This window comes from Kogia breviceps, chromosome 15, assembly GCF_026419965.1.
Source record: "Kogia breviceps isolate mKogBre1 chromosome 15, mKogBre1 haplotype 1, whole genome shotgun sequence".
NCBI classification, from domain to species: Eukaryota; Metazoa; Chordata; class Mammalia; order Artiodactyla; family Physeteridae; genus Kogia; species Kogia breviceps.
The window spans coordinates 59,491,519-59,506,151 of record NC_081324.1 but is presented as its reverse complement, the minus strand read 5'-3'; the positions used below and the strand labels follow the sequence as shown (position 1 = coordinate 59,506,151).

Below are 14,633 nucleotides of genomic sequence, written 5' to 3'. Positions count from 1 at the left end.
CAATCAGGCTGGCACACCAAAGTTCCAGGTTTAAAAAATCGCCCATTTTAGAACTTAGGGAGGAGTTTCTGGGTGAGCCAGAGGCTGTTTGGAGATCCAAATGGATGGGCCATTTAAGTCCAGGCACCAGCACAGCAATTAGGGCAGCAGGAAATTAAATTGCTCTGGAAGTGAAGGCCGTAGAGCTCAGGCCTTGAGCAATTTCCTGCCAGGGAATGCAAGTGGGTGTTCCTGGCCCCAGAGTGAGTGTGGCATGGCCGTGGAGTGGCTCTGAGGCTCCTGGGGGCTCCTTGGAAAGTGCTAGATGCCCGCTGAACAGAGGGGGTGGGGCTGCGGGGTCAGGTCTCTGGATGTGCTGTGAAGGCTCCAGGATTTGCCGCAGCCAAAGGCAGCACAAGAGTCTCATAACTGCAGTCTGATGTCAGGACCAAGTGGGGTCTTGGATTGGACACTGGCACAGCTCCAAAACTTCAGGGCACCGGAGATTATTTAAATTTGGATTCTCCTTCTTAAAGGCAGGCCGTAAAGATGTATGTGTATTGGGGTGGGAGGTAAAGGGTATACAGGGAAATACGCTACCGTTTTATTCTCAGATGATGGCAGACACGTAAGTTCTACTGCTTCTCAAACTCAGCGTAACGAAATCAACAGCCACACGGTGCTAGCAGGGAGCCTGTTCTCACAGGATCCCCAGGTTTTCGGGCTCTCTTACCTCGGCTGGGCCATGCAGTGGGAGAACCCATAGCACCCCGGGCTCTGACTTGGTCAGCTGGGCACAGTCCATCAGGAGGCCGCCTTAGGAAGGAGGGCCTGGCTGATGGGGGCTGGCTTCCCTCCCGAGACCCCATCCACCATGATAAGCATGGTCAGGAGTGAAACCGAACAGGACCCCGTGGAGCTCCAGGCCACAAAAGCCTTTCTGTGTTCCCCATTTCTTGATTATAGGAAATAGGCTTTATTCAGCCCCCATGACCTTCCTTGAGTTCCAAGGGGCAGTTCAAACAGGTGCTAATCAGGGAAGGGAGGGGATGCAGAGACAAGGGAGGAGCAGTCAGGAAACAATAGTGTAGCCTTGGGGCAGGGTCCTGGTTCCAGCAAGGGATACACAATATCTCTGAGCTGTTTTGCAGATACTGAAACCCCCACCAGGTGGGAGAACTTAACGGTGTACTGTCCACAAGCACTAGACCCCAAACCGGTTGGAACCAGAAGGTTGATGATGCTGACTCCTATCCCCCCACTAACCAATCAGGAGCATGTCCATGAGCTGACCATGTCCTCTTTGAACCATTACTATAAAACTCCTCACTACCCCTTCCAAGCTGTAACACACAGTTTTGAGGGCACTAGCCTGCTGTGGCCCCCTTTGCCTGGCAAAGCAATAAAGCTCTTCTTTTCTACTTCACCCCAAGCTCTGTCTCCAAGATTTAATTCGGTGTTGTGTACAGAGGCCGGATTCAACTTCAGGGGCAGCCTAGGGCTCTCTCATGCTAGGGAAACTGTTCTGAAAGACCAGGAAGATGATTAGAACAGAAATAGAATTTAATAAATGTGATGTTAATCTTCTGAGTGAAAGCACTCTAACAGATGTTACAATCTGAGGCTCCTCTAGATTCCGAAGTTTCCCAACCTGGATTACAGAGCGATACAGAAGTCAACAGCAATTCTGAGTGCGGAAAGATGGGACAGGCTCTTGTCATAAACTGGAGGCACACAATCCAAACCACCTGTCGGCATCACGGACAAGATAAATGGAGCTTAAATTTCGTGTATTTCCAAGTAGGAACCATTTATTCATCGACTTGAGGGCATCTCAGGTACTGAAGACATGGGCAAGTAAAGAGTCTATTGCCATTTTCTGGCATAAGCATCATCTATAGCCAGAAACGTGTAAGTGAATTTTAAAATGGGGTTATTTTCATGTCTCCTGCTTGGTTTATCTTAAAGTAGAATTAGGAATCACCAATTGGCAACTGGATGCCCATTTTATCTGGCCAACAAAGCATTAAAAAATGGTGAGTTGCCAGTGTTAAAAAAATTTGGAAGATTTAACAAAAGAAATCCAGATTTCTCACTTCCCCAGGGGTGGGAGGGGACAGTAACATCTGTGACATAGTGGCACACCTAACGGGCCTGAGCAGCCCAACCTTCTCCAGACACGCTCTTCACCAGGCCCCCCCGGGTCAGCCCTCCTGGGCCTCCTTGTAGGCAGTTCTGATTGAGACCTTAATCTAGACCTCCTGTGACTTTAAGACCAGAACTCTGAGTCAACCTTACCTGGATAAATTATAAAAGAAAAACCTGACAATTGTAACCATGAAACTATACAGCTGACAGATGTATACAATTCAGCCATTCTCCATGCAGACACCCTCATTCATGTCCAGTGTCCCCTAAGGGGACAATACCACTCCCAGATGACAGCCACCGAGTGAAGAGTTTCAGTTAATGCTATGTCTCACTTTGTTCCCACCATCTTAATGTATTTCTGAGATTTTCCTCCTTCCCGTTTAGTAAAGGTAAGAACCATTCCTAGGAATTAGGCAGCAGTCTGCTTTGCAGAGCGGCCAATTCTTCCATAACTGACTTCTGACTCCAAACCCACAATCCAGGCTTTTAGATAAATCAGGGAAAAGAATGAAGGACATTTTGAGAGCTCCGGATAACTCCACACTTACATTGAGCTGTTCAGGAAATGGCTTTTTCCTGATTTTGTTTCCATTTATGTTTTCCTTCTGACATAAGGCCAGTGAGCCAATGTTTACCATAAATTCTCATCAAGCACACTTGGAGGAACAATTCTGTGCAGCGATGCAGTGGGGGCGCTATTAGCAGCTGAAGGGCTGGCGATGAGAAGACCCACATGAATTACTAAGACGTAAGTCTGAGCATTTCCATTGTGAACCCACTGAAATGAAGACCTGAAAAGCTGGATATTTTAATTTATTTAGGGCAGATGCTCATTGTATAGAGAAAACTTCATCCTGAGGCGCTTATTCTTTTTTTGAATATCATAATCTCTATCTTGATTGATGTTGCTTGTGAAAAATATGCAAGGCAGTACACTATTATAAAAACTGTTTCAAAGGTGGTTTGGAAATAAGTGATCATTTAAGTAAGTGATAGAGATGAGCCCATTTTTCTTTTAATTAAGGCAGATCTGAATTTAAATATATTCCTATTCATTTAAATGATTTTAATATATCAAATAAAAAACTTAAATAATTGTTATTCAGACCTTTAAAAATCATACTATTCAAAAGAGGGAATCTGTCCACCAGAAAACCTACAGTACAGAAAAATTAATAAAGCATCTTATATTATAAAACTTATATATCCCTAATAATAAAAAGCCAAAGCGATTCAAAGTCCAGGATGGCACTGAAGGGCTTGCATGAAAGGAGTGCTTTTTGTCTTTAATTACTAAATATACTCCATGTATACATGTATATACTAGAGGCAAAGACTGTGCTGGGGTGTCAGAGATAATTAGAAAGGATCACATCACAGCCTGTAACATGTTAGAATCTAACAGAAGAGGCAGATGGTACCCGAATAATTCAGGAGACTGAATGCATGGAGGGTGCAGCCTGAGCGCTGAGATGAGGTGAGTCAGGGAAGAAACACACCCCAGGTCCACCCTGGAATTCTGCTATCAGGCTACTGGTGCTTCAAGTCATCTCAGGAACATAATTAACTTTAGAAAGCTGTGTTCATGCCTGCGTGTGCAGGAGAGAGAAAATAGGCCATTCATAGATAGGGTAACCTGGGCTACATTTTTGCCAATTTTTGGTTTTGTGTTGTTTTTACAAACAAATAGAAGGATGCTGGATTTAATAAATGAGTCAATTTTTACTTGTTGCTGTAAAACCCATAAAAATAGCTTTACTCGCGTTCCATCACAGCAGTGCCAACAGTAAAACGGTATACATGAAAATAAGAACAAAAACTCCTTCCAGTGAAGCATTATGCCCTTTGAAAGGCACGGTCTGTGGGGACACTGGGCAAAAACATGCCTTTCCTATTAGTCAATATATTATTTAACACGGCATCACATCTTACAATGCTGAGATATGCCAAAAAAAAAAAAAGAAAAGAAAATAGCATTCCTCTACTAACACAGTAGCTCCTCTTTATCTTCTTTGAAAATTAATTTTATGTAACTTTCTATAAATGAACCTAAGTTAAAGATTCCAGATATAACTCCTTTCCTTGTTAAAAAGAAATTTAGATTTATGTTAGAAGAAGAGGGACCATGAATTTTGCCCAAAGAAGTCAGGTTAGATATTGGCCTACTTTTTTTTTTTTAACATATATATTTTTTCTGTAGTCTACATATTTTTCATTACTGTTTTACTCATTAATACAAAACCAGAAAGAACTGAACAAGTGATAATATTAAGTTTGAATTCTCGGATTCACTGACCAAGACGACAGGTTTAAACAATCATCCTAAGTAAAACATCCTCAGTTTTCATGCCCTGGGTATTTCCTACCCACAAACTAGAACGTGAGGTCATGTCAACATGAATAAGACAGACACCTTCTACAACATGAAGAGCCTGCCTGGGACAGAGCTGGGGACATCAACACAGCATCTGGGGACAGCAACCACGGAGAACAATCAATCTCAGTGGTAAATATGTAACCCCCTCTGAACCCCTTATAGGTACCGTTAGACTTGAACTTCAGAGGGATGATACAGTGAAAGAACACGTTTTAATAAGCTGTGCTAATGGATACAGGATACAAACGAGCTGTATTGGAAAGTTACAGGTCATTCCAATAGGAATCAGTAGGACAGCTGTGCCCTGAGATGGCTGGAGAGAGCCCAGCTCAGTGTGTGAAGCTCAGGTCTGGTCACGGGGCAAGAGGGTCCACACCTCTCGAGAGGTGCTAGAGCAGGCTCGAGGAGTCCCTATAGATGCAGGATGCTCTTAAGGACCTGGGAAAGACTGACGCTGTCCTCTGTTCTGACCTGGGAGGCAGACCACCGGCCCCAGCCCGGGTCTGGGTCTGACAGGTTCGGGTACCCGAAGAATCTGCGCTGAGTGCCAAGGCCATGCTTACTCAGATGAACTTGGGGCTTAGCGGGAAGTCTGTGAGGGAGGTGGTGTCGGTGCCCCAGCACTTGGCTTCCTTCTGTGTAGGAAGTAAAACCCTCAGATGGAACAGGGGCCTCTGCACAAGGAATCCCGCTGGGCCAGTTTGGCCCAAGAGCGTTTCCTTTGCGCTTTCAGCTCTAGCATCCCTGCCCAGGCCTGGCTTCAAGCTGCGGGGGCTGTGAGCTGTCCTACTCCTGGGGGCTGTGCCCCCAGCCACCTTCACAACTAAGACCCATGCTCTCCACGTGGACTCCGCATGGAGAGGCGGACGCCTCCAAAGGAGAATCAGCTCCTGGTCCCGGCTGGCCTCTGAGGGTGGCAACAAAGCCTTTAAGGTGGGCAATGGACCCGAGACTAGCCTCAGCCACAGCTCACAGGCAAAGCAGCAGAGCATGCGTACTGATAAAGTAGTTAATATTCATCGGGGCCAGCACTGTAATGGTCGTAACTCATTTCCTTCTCCTAACACTCATGGGAAAGTCCTATTACGATACCTTCGGGGCATTTTACTGGGGAAGCTGGGGGGCGGAAAGCCAGCCACGTGCCAGGGTCGCACAGCTCAGCAGACCCCGTGTCAGCCTCTGTCTCCAGGGGCCGCTGCCCACTCCACAGCCCCCGGAATCTAGGCTTTGTCCCTGAGGAGGAAGGAGAGAAGCTCGCTTGCTGAAGGCTTACTATAAAACTCAACAAAGTTCTCTCACTCTCTAAACCAGAAGAGCAGACAGCATTCTCACTGCTGCGAATTATCAGAAGTAAACCACCGGCTCCAAGAATGCCATGGAACACATGTATTCGAAAGGATTTACAAAACGCTTCTGGTAAAGGAGGAAGAGGAAAAAGCTTTCATGTAGCTATTCTCCGGTGATAGCTCAAAAAGGAGACTAAAACAGGCTGGCAGTTTGAAATATCTGTAGACTTCCAGCAAGAGTAAACAGCAACAAGCCGACGACTATTTGGTGTTTCCAGCTACTGGTTACCAAGAACAGTTGAGGCTTACAGAGCGAGAGGCACCTCTGAGCTTTACTGCTGTGACCAGTGGGGTGGTAACACTCAGACACTCCTGGATGGACCCCAGGCTCAGCCGCGTATACCCACGTGACCTTGAACAGCTTTCCGAACTTCTGGGCTATCATTTATCAAGCACCAGCTATGTCCATACTTGATTTTCATACTTCCCCCGTACACATTAACATCATCATCGTCACGTTTCACATTTGCAGACTGAGTTCAGAGAGGTTAAGTGACTTCCCTAAATCTATGCTGCCACCAGGTAGGAGCCGGGGTGTGAACACAGGTCTGTGAGATTCTAAAGCCTGTTGGCTGCCCTTATCATTCTCTGACACCCTCCTCCTATAAACTAAAAAAAATGGTGCCTACGTTCCCCACCTTCCTTTTAAAATCTTCTTTATAAAGAGGGCCCAAAGAGCCCCCAATAGAACACAGTTAAATAGACCATTAGACTGAGTCCAGAAATAGTCAGAATATGACAGCTATTAGAGTAACCATATGAAGTCCAGGTTAGAAGAGCCCTTAAAAAGGTCAATTTAATTTACCGCTGAACAAGGAGCCCACTCAGTTATCATCTAGGAAACTGAAGGACACTAGCAAATTGATTGATCAAGTGGGTATTTCTGGACCTATCTGTGAACACATGTACCCTGTTTCACATATGCCAAAAGCATGTGCTAGAGTAGAAAAGTCTCAGCAACTGATTACTATTTACATGGCTACATATCAAGTACACATATTCTAAATAACCAAAAAGACATGTCTAGATGTGACTTTCTCAATGCACTTTCAGAAAATGTGATTTTGAAATAGGACTTCAAATAAAGCATCCAGACTTCAGACATTTTTCACATGTAACTCACACTTAACTGTAGTGGAAAAAATTTTCCTATGTCAAGTGTCACCAGCTCTAGTGGGGGAACTATAGTTAATGTCGACTTAACCTCAACTCACATGTTGTAGGCGTCTCTTTGAAAAGAGGGCTTTCATCAGACTTTTTCCCCTCATCGTTTTTGTTTCATGTTTTCAGATACTCTTCCTATGTTACTGAACTTTTTTTATCTTGGTAGTTCCAATGTTTTTAAAATATAACAGAAAGGTGTTAAATATTTAATGATAGAGGCTGCTTTGGCAAAATGTACATCTGTTAAAATGCTTTATGGGAAGGAGACAGAGGTATGGTGCCAGAGGATGAAAACAGTCACATTTACCTATAACAGGTGTTCATGAAGTAGAATAACTAACATTTGCTATTTTGAGCAAGAATGTGTATCTCTTTAATGATTTCTATTTAGTCACAACTTCTGTAATTTCTATTTACCACAATGACCGAGACAGAAATATTACTGTAATTGATACAAATGTTCTCAAATTTCTAAAAGATCTATGGCAATTTTAGAAACAATAGTAAATATAATTAATCAGGGTAAAATAGATGGTGCTTGTATACTAAATTCTGTCAAACATGTTATTGAGATAAATTATTCCTTATGAAAAATGTTGAAAATGCAGGCATTTTCAATTATACAAATAAATTTAATTATACAGGGATGAAAGTGATAAAAACTAAGTATCTGCGACTCAACTTATTTTGTATTAATTTTGAGAGTGTGTTGTCATGGGACTCTGCATGAAACTTCTATTTCATAGCTATTCATCTCAACACCCTTTCTTAACATTTGCTGCATCAAAACACTGCACCCTCAGAAGAACACATACTTCTGGGAAGGGGAAAGTAATAAGAAATTGCTTTCTTAAAGAATAAGATAAAAATACATGGAAAGGTTTTGTAAAAGGTTTTAAGGAAAAGCAGGTTTTGTACTGTATTAGTCGAGGCAAGGCTCGAATGTATGAATATTCACAAACAGGTAACAACTAGTCTAATTTGTGATAGGTTTGTTAAAACATTATAGCCAAATAAAACTGAAGGTCATCTCAGTTTTCAGTCATTATGGCCTAGGTGTGAAAGGATTCCATGAGTTAGTATGAGTTGAACAGATTTTACAGGTTCTATTCCAGCAGCTAATTTTTAGAGAAGGCTGAGCCTTCAGAAGCCCACACGATCTTAGTTAAGCTAATAACTGGCAATGTCTCCCGGTGAAATTTGCTGTCCCTCCTCCAAAGAGCTCAGGCCCACGTGGCCTGACATGCTGACCCAGCCAGACGGTCACTACTGACTTTTCCCCAGCAGGACAGACTTCCAATTGTATTTCCAGAAGTACTGATGCATTTGCTTCACCCACTCTTTCTCTTGGGCCCAGGATGTCCTTATGACCCAATGGCATGTGCTTGCATTGGCGACCCAGAGTCTAGCCCGGGCAGCAGTGGGCCTGCAAGTTTGATTAGCACAGGCTCGAACAAACAAACATGTCTAGCACTAGACTGAAAGCCAGCTCTTTCCTGTCCGCCCTCCTTCTCTCATTACATCTCCCCACTGCTCACCTTTTAACTGAGTGCCTCCTGTGTGACAATGGGAAACGCGTGGCTAAAAGATGAACCCCTCACCCGCCAACACACGGAGACCTGAATCTGCTGCACCAAGCAAGCTTTGGAGAAGCAACTGTGTATGTTTACAGCATGAGAGAGAGTAAGGAGCCCCCACTGCACTTGCAGGACAGCAACTGCATAGTCGTGTCACCACCGGCTGCTGTGTAACAGAAAACCAGACAGTTTGGGGGGACTTCAGAGATCGGGGAGTGCAATTTGCTAAATTTAAAGATGAAGGAACTAAGGCCCGGAGAAGGTCAGAATCACAAAATTAGTTAAAACACAGGTCTAGGAATTCCAAATCTAAGCTCCCTGTTGCTAACCAAACACTGTAGCTTGTTACGTGTCAATAACTCTCCAGCCACTTATTCATGATTACTATCGTATTTTAACGGTTCTGTTTAAAACTACAACTTTTAAAATTTAGACTCAAATTTTGGGAGAAAACCCTGAACAATTAGAAGTTTGTGGAATTTCTATTAAATAGGACAGTTTGGACCACATGACTGTTCAGGTCAAAATCTTACAAGTTTTATACTTAAAGGCATAGTATACTGGCAAATTTGCCTTACAAGGGAGCATATTCTATATTTCAGAAAAAGCAAATACACAAGTGGCACATGCTGTGAAAATAACCCTTTTAAGGTTATTATCTAGTAAATAATCATGTAAATTTGATATGAGTTATTGGAATTTAGTCTAAAGTTGTATCAAGGCCATATGTTACCATGGGCAGTTTCTTCAAATGCATAATTTATAACACAACCTCCATGACTGCCTGAGAGTCCAAGGTAGAATAATGAATTAATCCTGCAGAAACAGACCCTTGGAGGATGAATTACCATTTAGCTAAGGTCACGAGGGCAACTGGATTTGTAGTTTCAGGCTATTCCTCACAGAGAACTTGCCAGATGACACAAAAATCCAACACATTCCCACAACTAAAAATCAACTCTCCAAAATGTTTAGTTTGAATATCCAGGCATACAAGGGCCTAGTGCCGCTTAGAATTTATACTGGATCATATTTAAAAAAAAAAAAAAGAAGAAGAAGAAGTACCAACCACTGGTACTACAGCTAAGCTTTCTACATAAACACCAAGGTGGGGAGAGAAAAAGCACATCCAGGAAAAAGTGTATGAGAGATGACGGAGAAGAAGAAGGAAGGAAAAAGACAGAGATGTGAAGGGAGAAAGAAATAAAGAGACTGACAGCTAGAGAAGCAGAGAAGGGTATAGAAAAGAAAGCTAGAGAGATGAGAAATGAAAAAGGAGGAGGAGGCTCCCAGTTATAAGATAAACAAGTCCTGGGGATGGGATGTACAGCTCAGAGACTATAGTTAATATCACTATACTAGTAACACTATATATACACCACACTATAGTGCTGTATATGTGAAAGTTGCTAAGAGAGTAGATCATGAAAGTTCTTAACACAAGAAAAAAGATTTTAAAAATGGAGAGAAATTAAACGATGTGTGAGCAAAGAGAAAGGAAGAGAGGATGGATGACAAGTGGGGAGGAGGAGGTGAAATGATGGGGACCAATTAGTCACATATGAGCTGGCACAGAGCAGCTGTTTGTCCTAAGGCCTAACTAGACCAGTTACCAGAAAATGAAGGGAGAGGCAAGGAAAGATGTATATGTATGTATACACATTTGGATATTAACTCCACCCTTAAATATCGCTGTGACCCAAGGGTTTACCTTCATCCCCGACCTCCTTCTGACCCGACGGTAGCTCTAAGTGCCCTTGTCCCAGCCCCAGCTTCAGCCGGACGTATGTGGATGGATGACGCTGACTGTGGAAAGTACTCTTCCTGGTCCACACCTGCACATCTGACTGCCCAGTGGTCATGTCTACTCCACGTTACAGGACGAGTGAACTTAAAAAGTGCAGAGCTGAGCTCCCCGTCTTCACACCCCACATGTCCCACCTCCTACACATTCCACATTTGGGGAGTGGCGATACCCCCACCAACTGCCATGGCAGCAATGAGGTTCTTTCTATTTTGCTCCATCTCCCTCAGATCGGCCTCCAAACGGCTACTACGACGTAGCTCCTTACGTTTCTGAAGTTGCTGGTCTTCCTAACTCCAGCCTTTTTCTCTCCTTGCTGGCCTCAACCCTAGCATCAGAGTGATCTTTCTAAGAGCAAAAGCACATCCCATTACTACCTGCTTAAATGCCACCAGTGGATTTTACGAGCAGGTCCAGCTCCTTAGATGACCGGACAAGACCCCCAAGACCTGGTTTTGCCGACCCCTCTGTCCTCACCTCCTATCATCCGTAACCTTACTCACACTCCGTAATTTTAAAAAATCTTTTCTTTGACTTGAAGATGTTGATGTACAATGTTGTGCTAGTTTCAGGTGTACAGCACAGTGATTCAATTATACATATACATACATATTCTTTCTCATATTCTTTTCCATTATGGTTTATCACAGGATATTGAATACAGTTCCCTGTGCTAGACATAGGACCCTGTTGCTTATAATTGTTTTTAAACTACATAAAAAAGGGACAGCCTGTCTTTTCACTTCTTGCTGTCTATATTTTGTTGATCATTTCTGTATAAACTGAACATTGTATTATTAAGCAAGTTTTCACTCATTTCCACAAGACAAAAGACACTGCCTATTTTTCACGTAATAGAGGTGAAGATTGCTTATTATCGCCATATCTGTTTTCTCCTCCTCTGACCACCCCTGGCCAAACAGGGCAACCTTATAACATCCAACATGTTACCACTCTCGTCCTTATGTGTCTAGGCCCTGCGTTGCTGTCCAGCTGCTTTCTGAAAGTCCCTTTCTCATGGGATATTAACATGGTGCCTGCATATAACATGGGCCCAGTAAATTCTGTCATCGCCATAATCTTCAATATAATGAGACGGAAAAGTCTTTTTTCTCATATCCTCAAGACCTAGTCTGTTGCTAGTAAATACTAAACATTTCCTGGTGAATAAATGATTTTACTGATTCTGCCAAGTTTTATGTACCAACTTGTGGGAAGACACATGATCCTTATGTTGACTCGGCATGAGAAGCTGCACATTTACACAAAATCATAGCTACGTACTCTCAATTTTGTCCCATAACCTTGAATGCTTTATGATGCAAAATAGGAACAACCAGAGCCACACATGTATCTTGGTCATCAAAGCCAAATGAGTAACTGAATATTTTCACACACAAGAAGCCTCTGGGCAAACAGCGGGCCAGAAGCATATGGGTGGCAATGGCCTGGAGCTCACCTTTTCTTCATGACCAACACGACTCCAAGAAATATAATCACGAACAGCAAGATGCCAGCGATGACTCCTGCGATCTTGACTGTGTGGTCTGTTTGTTTCTCGGGTTCTGGGACTGGTTTTGGGGTGGCGGCTCCTGAAGGGGGGGGGGGGAACGAGAAAGAAGACACGGTGGGTAAGGGAGAATAAAAATGTTAGCTTTTTAAAATTTTGCTGCATTTAACAGAGTCATAAGACTTATCAGAGCTAGCAGACAGACGAGCTTTGATTTTTTTCAACGGCTTTCACAGGCGCTCAAAGGAATGTAATTGTTCGCATTGTTCTTCCCTATTTCACTAAACCCCAGCACAAGTTGGAAAGCACACCCACGCCTGACCCTTTTATAAGAGACTCTTCTCAAATACAGTTTTTAAAATATTTTTATTATCTCCATGGGCTCCTTGATCTCTCTGCCTTTTAGAAACTTGCTACCGACACAATAGACATCCTCAGCCTTTATCCAAAGTTGATTTGCTGGAACATTTCCCCCAATTATTTTTCATAAATGAAGCAGTAATTCCATAACAATATTAGCCCAAACACCTGGAGAAGAGAGATAAGCTCACTTACTGTGCATTTTACCAGCAATTGTTTTTTTAACACAATAGAGATTTTTCTCCCCCCTGCCTTTGAAAATCTAAATCTAGGTCACATCTGGTAGGCAAAAGACTCCTTCTAAGCAATTTATTCACAAAGTGGGAAGCGGCCGATGATCACACTACTGGCACCCACATTTCATATCTGTTTAAATGAGATAACCAGGGCCTTCCAGTGGCCACTGTCTTAGCTCTCCTGCTTTCCCATTTTCAAAACACTATCTGTCCTGTTTACAGTATAATGTGATGGAATGTCAAATCTGTGTCTGAAGAAATATCCATTTCCTCTGCTAAATGAGTTCAGGATGAAAAATATTAGGACTGAAATGTTCAATTCACTAAACAGAATCCACTTTTGAAGGGCATCTCCCTTTTTAATCAGAACACGACAGTCTTTGGCATCTGAGCCATCACGTCCCCTCCCTAGGGAGACAGGTCATTGGGAAAGTAGGAATTTTATGTCCAAATTTCTCATGTTAGAATTGTCTTCTTGCTTTTGTTAGTAAAAATGAAATCAACACTGACTATCGTACCAGCCCTTTCTACTCTTCCACTGGGTTTCGTTCTTGAAAAACTTAACCATCACTCTCTCCTGTGCACTCCAGGTGGGGCTTAGTCTAAGATGTGTCATCGCAGAGAAGCAGGCTGTCAAGCTGTAACTTTCCACTGGAACATATAAATGTTTCTTTCAAAAGTTATTCATATTAAGATTTTATATGAGACTCTGCACCCTGAACATGGCCGTGGCCATCAGACAGATGGAGCTGGTCAAGATCAGGGGAGAAACACAAGGCAGGAGACGGAGGGCCACGATCACCTGAGTTTCCACCCCACGTGTACTTTCCAATCAAAGCGACGGTTGCAAGGAGAGCAGTGGTGATGTGAAAAATCACACCTTATTAAATACAAACCCTTCCGGATATAATGACTCTTTACAGGCCATTTTTATTTCTGACCACTTCAGGAGGATGTCCTGCTATTTTGTTTGAAAGAATATCCCTCAACGGTTGTCCAAATGAGCCCTGAAAATATTTACGGTTTTTTATTGTAATAACATCTGAAGTATACCACTACAATAGGCCACTGGAACATACAGCCAAGTGGTAGGTTTGGAGGATATTGTTACTTTGAATAAACTGCTAAGAAAAATTTAAAGATACATTGTGTATGTTTTAAAAGATGAATAAAAGGTGAAAAAAGCCATTCATGGAAAAATAACATATTTCAAATTCACAAAGCTGACAAAAAGTCCAATGGTTTTCAATTCTGATTTTTTTTTTTTTACCCAATTTGAAAACTTAACTTAAAAAAATAAAATCTAATTGGTTTTATTCTTCCAAATGCTGGCATATTGGGGACCATTCCATTTACCTCACTAGGGATAGAATGCAAGTGCTCCAGATATATTTCTAAATAAATGATTCTCTAAGTTTTTTGTAACTAGGTTATTCCAGTAAATACAACACTCAGGGAAGAAATTATTTAGAAAAAACTGGATTCGGCTTAAAAATTTAAATTTAAAAAATTACAAGGATTCAACTCATACATTGTAAACACTCCATGAGAGAAGAGCATCCTGTTTAATGGTCACACGTTTGCTTCTGTTACCCAAACGACTAGTTACGTTGTGCTTCAGCCTTTTTCCTAAGCTCTGTGAGAAGTGAGGAGTGACCCTACCCATCCTTGGGTCAGGGAAAGAGATCAGCCCTGCGGCCCCCTCATTCCCTGCAGGGAGCAGGCAAGCACACTGCTATGCAGCCAGCGAAGGTCAGGATCATCATTCTTTAGCACCTACTTTTAACTCATTTCACGTTGCAGGTCAAGAAAATGGAATGTTCAATCTCTGTGGGACACAGTTGCAAGGTAACCATGGCAGCAATCATGCAAAATGGGGGAGCAACTGATAAAACGCGAGGAGGGCTGCCCTGCAGGTCCGTGCACGACCCTCCCTTTGCCTGAAAGGTACGGCCACCAGCTCACCGTGGTGGGGCCTGGGTGAAGGGGCTGGTTCAGGTGTCTGGGTTTAGGACTACTCTGGGGAGACACAAGTTGGGCTGAAATGAGTCACGACCCCGGGAAAATCTCGCGAAGGTGTGTCATTCACTGCAGGTTCCCTCAGGGACACACCATCGCTGCCTTCTCCA

The 14,633-nt window shown here is 42.9% G+C and overlaps 1 protein-coding gene across 4 annotated transcripts in view; it reads right to left on the bottom strand.

Moving 5' to 3' along the window:
* The window catches only part of PTPRM (protein tyrosine phosphatase receptor type M), a 760,161-nt gene that overhangs the window by 222,222 nt on the left and 523,306 nt on the right, over positions 1–14,633 (bottom strand). For all 4 annotated transcript variants that reach the window (XM_059041256.2, XM_059041252.2, XM_059041253.2 and 1 more), the window contains one exon: positions 11,858–11,990. In XM_059041256.2, coding sequence (XP_058897239.1) covers positions 11,858–11,990 — 133 coding nt within the window. The remainder of the gene's footprint in view (positions 1–11,857; positions 11,991–14,633) is intronic.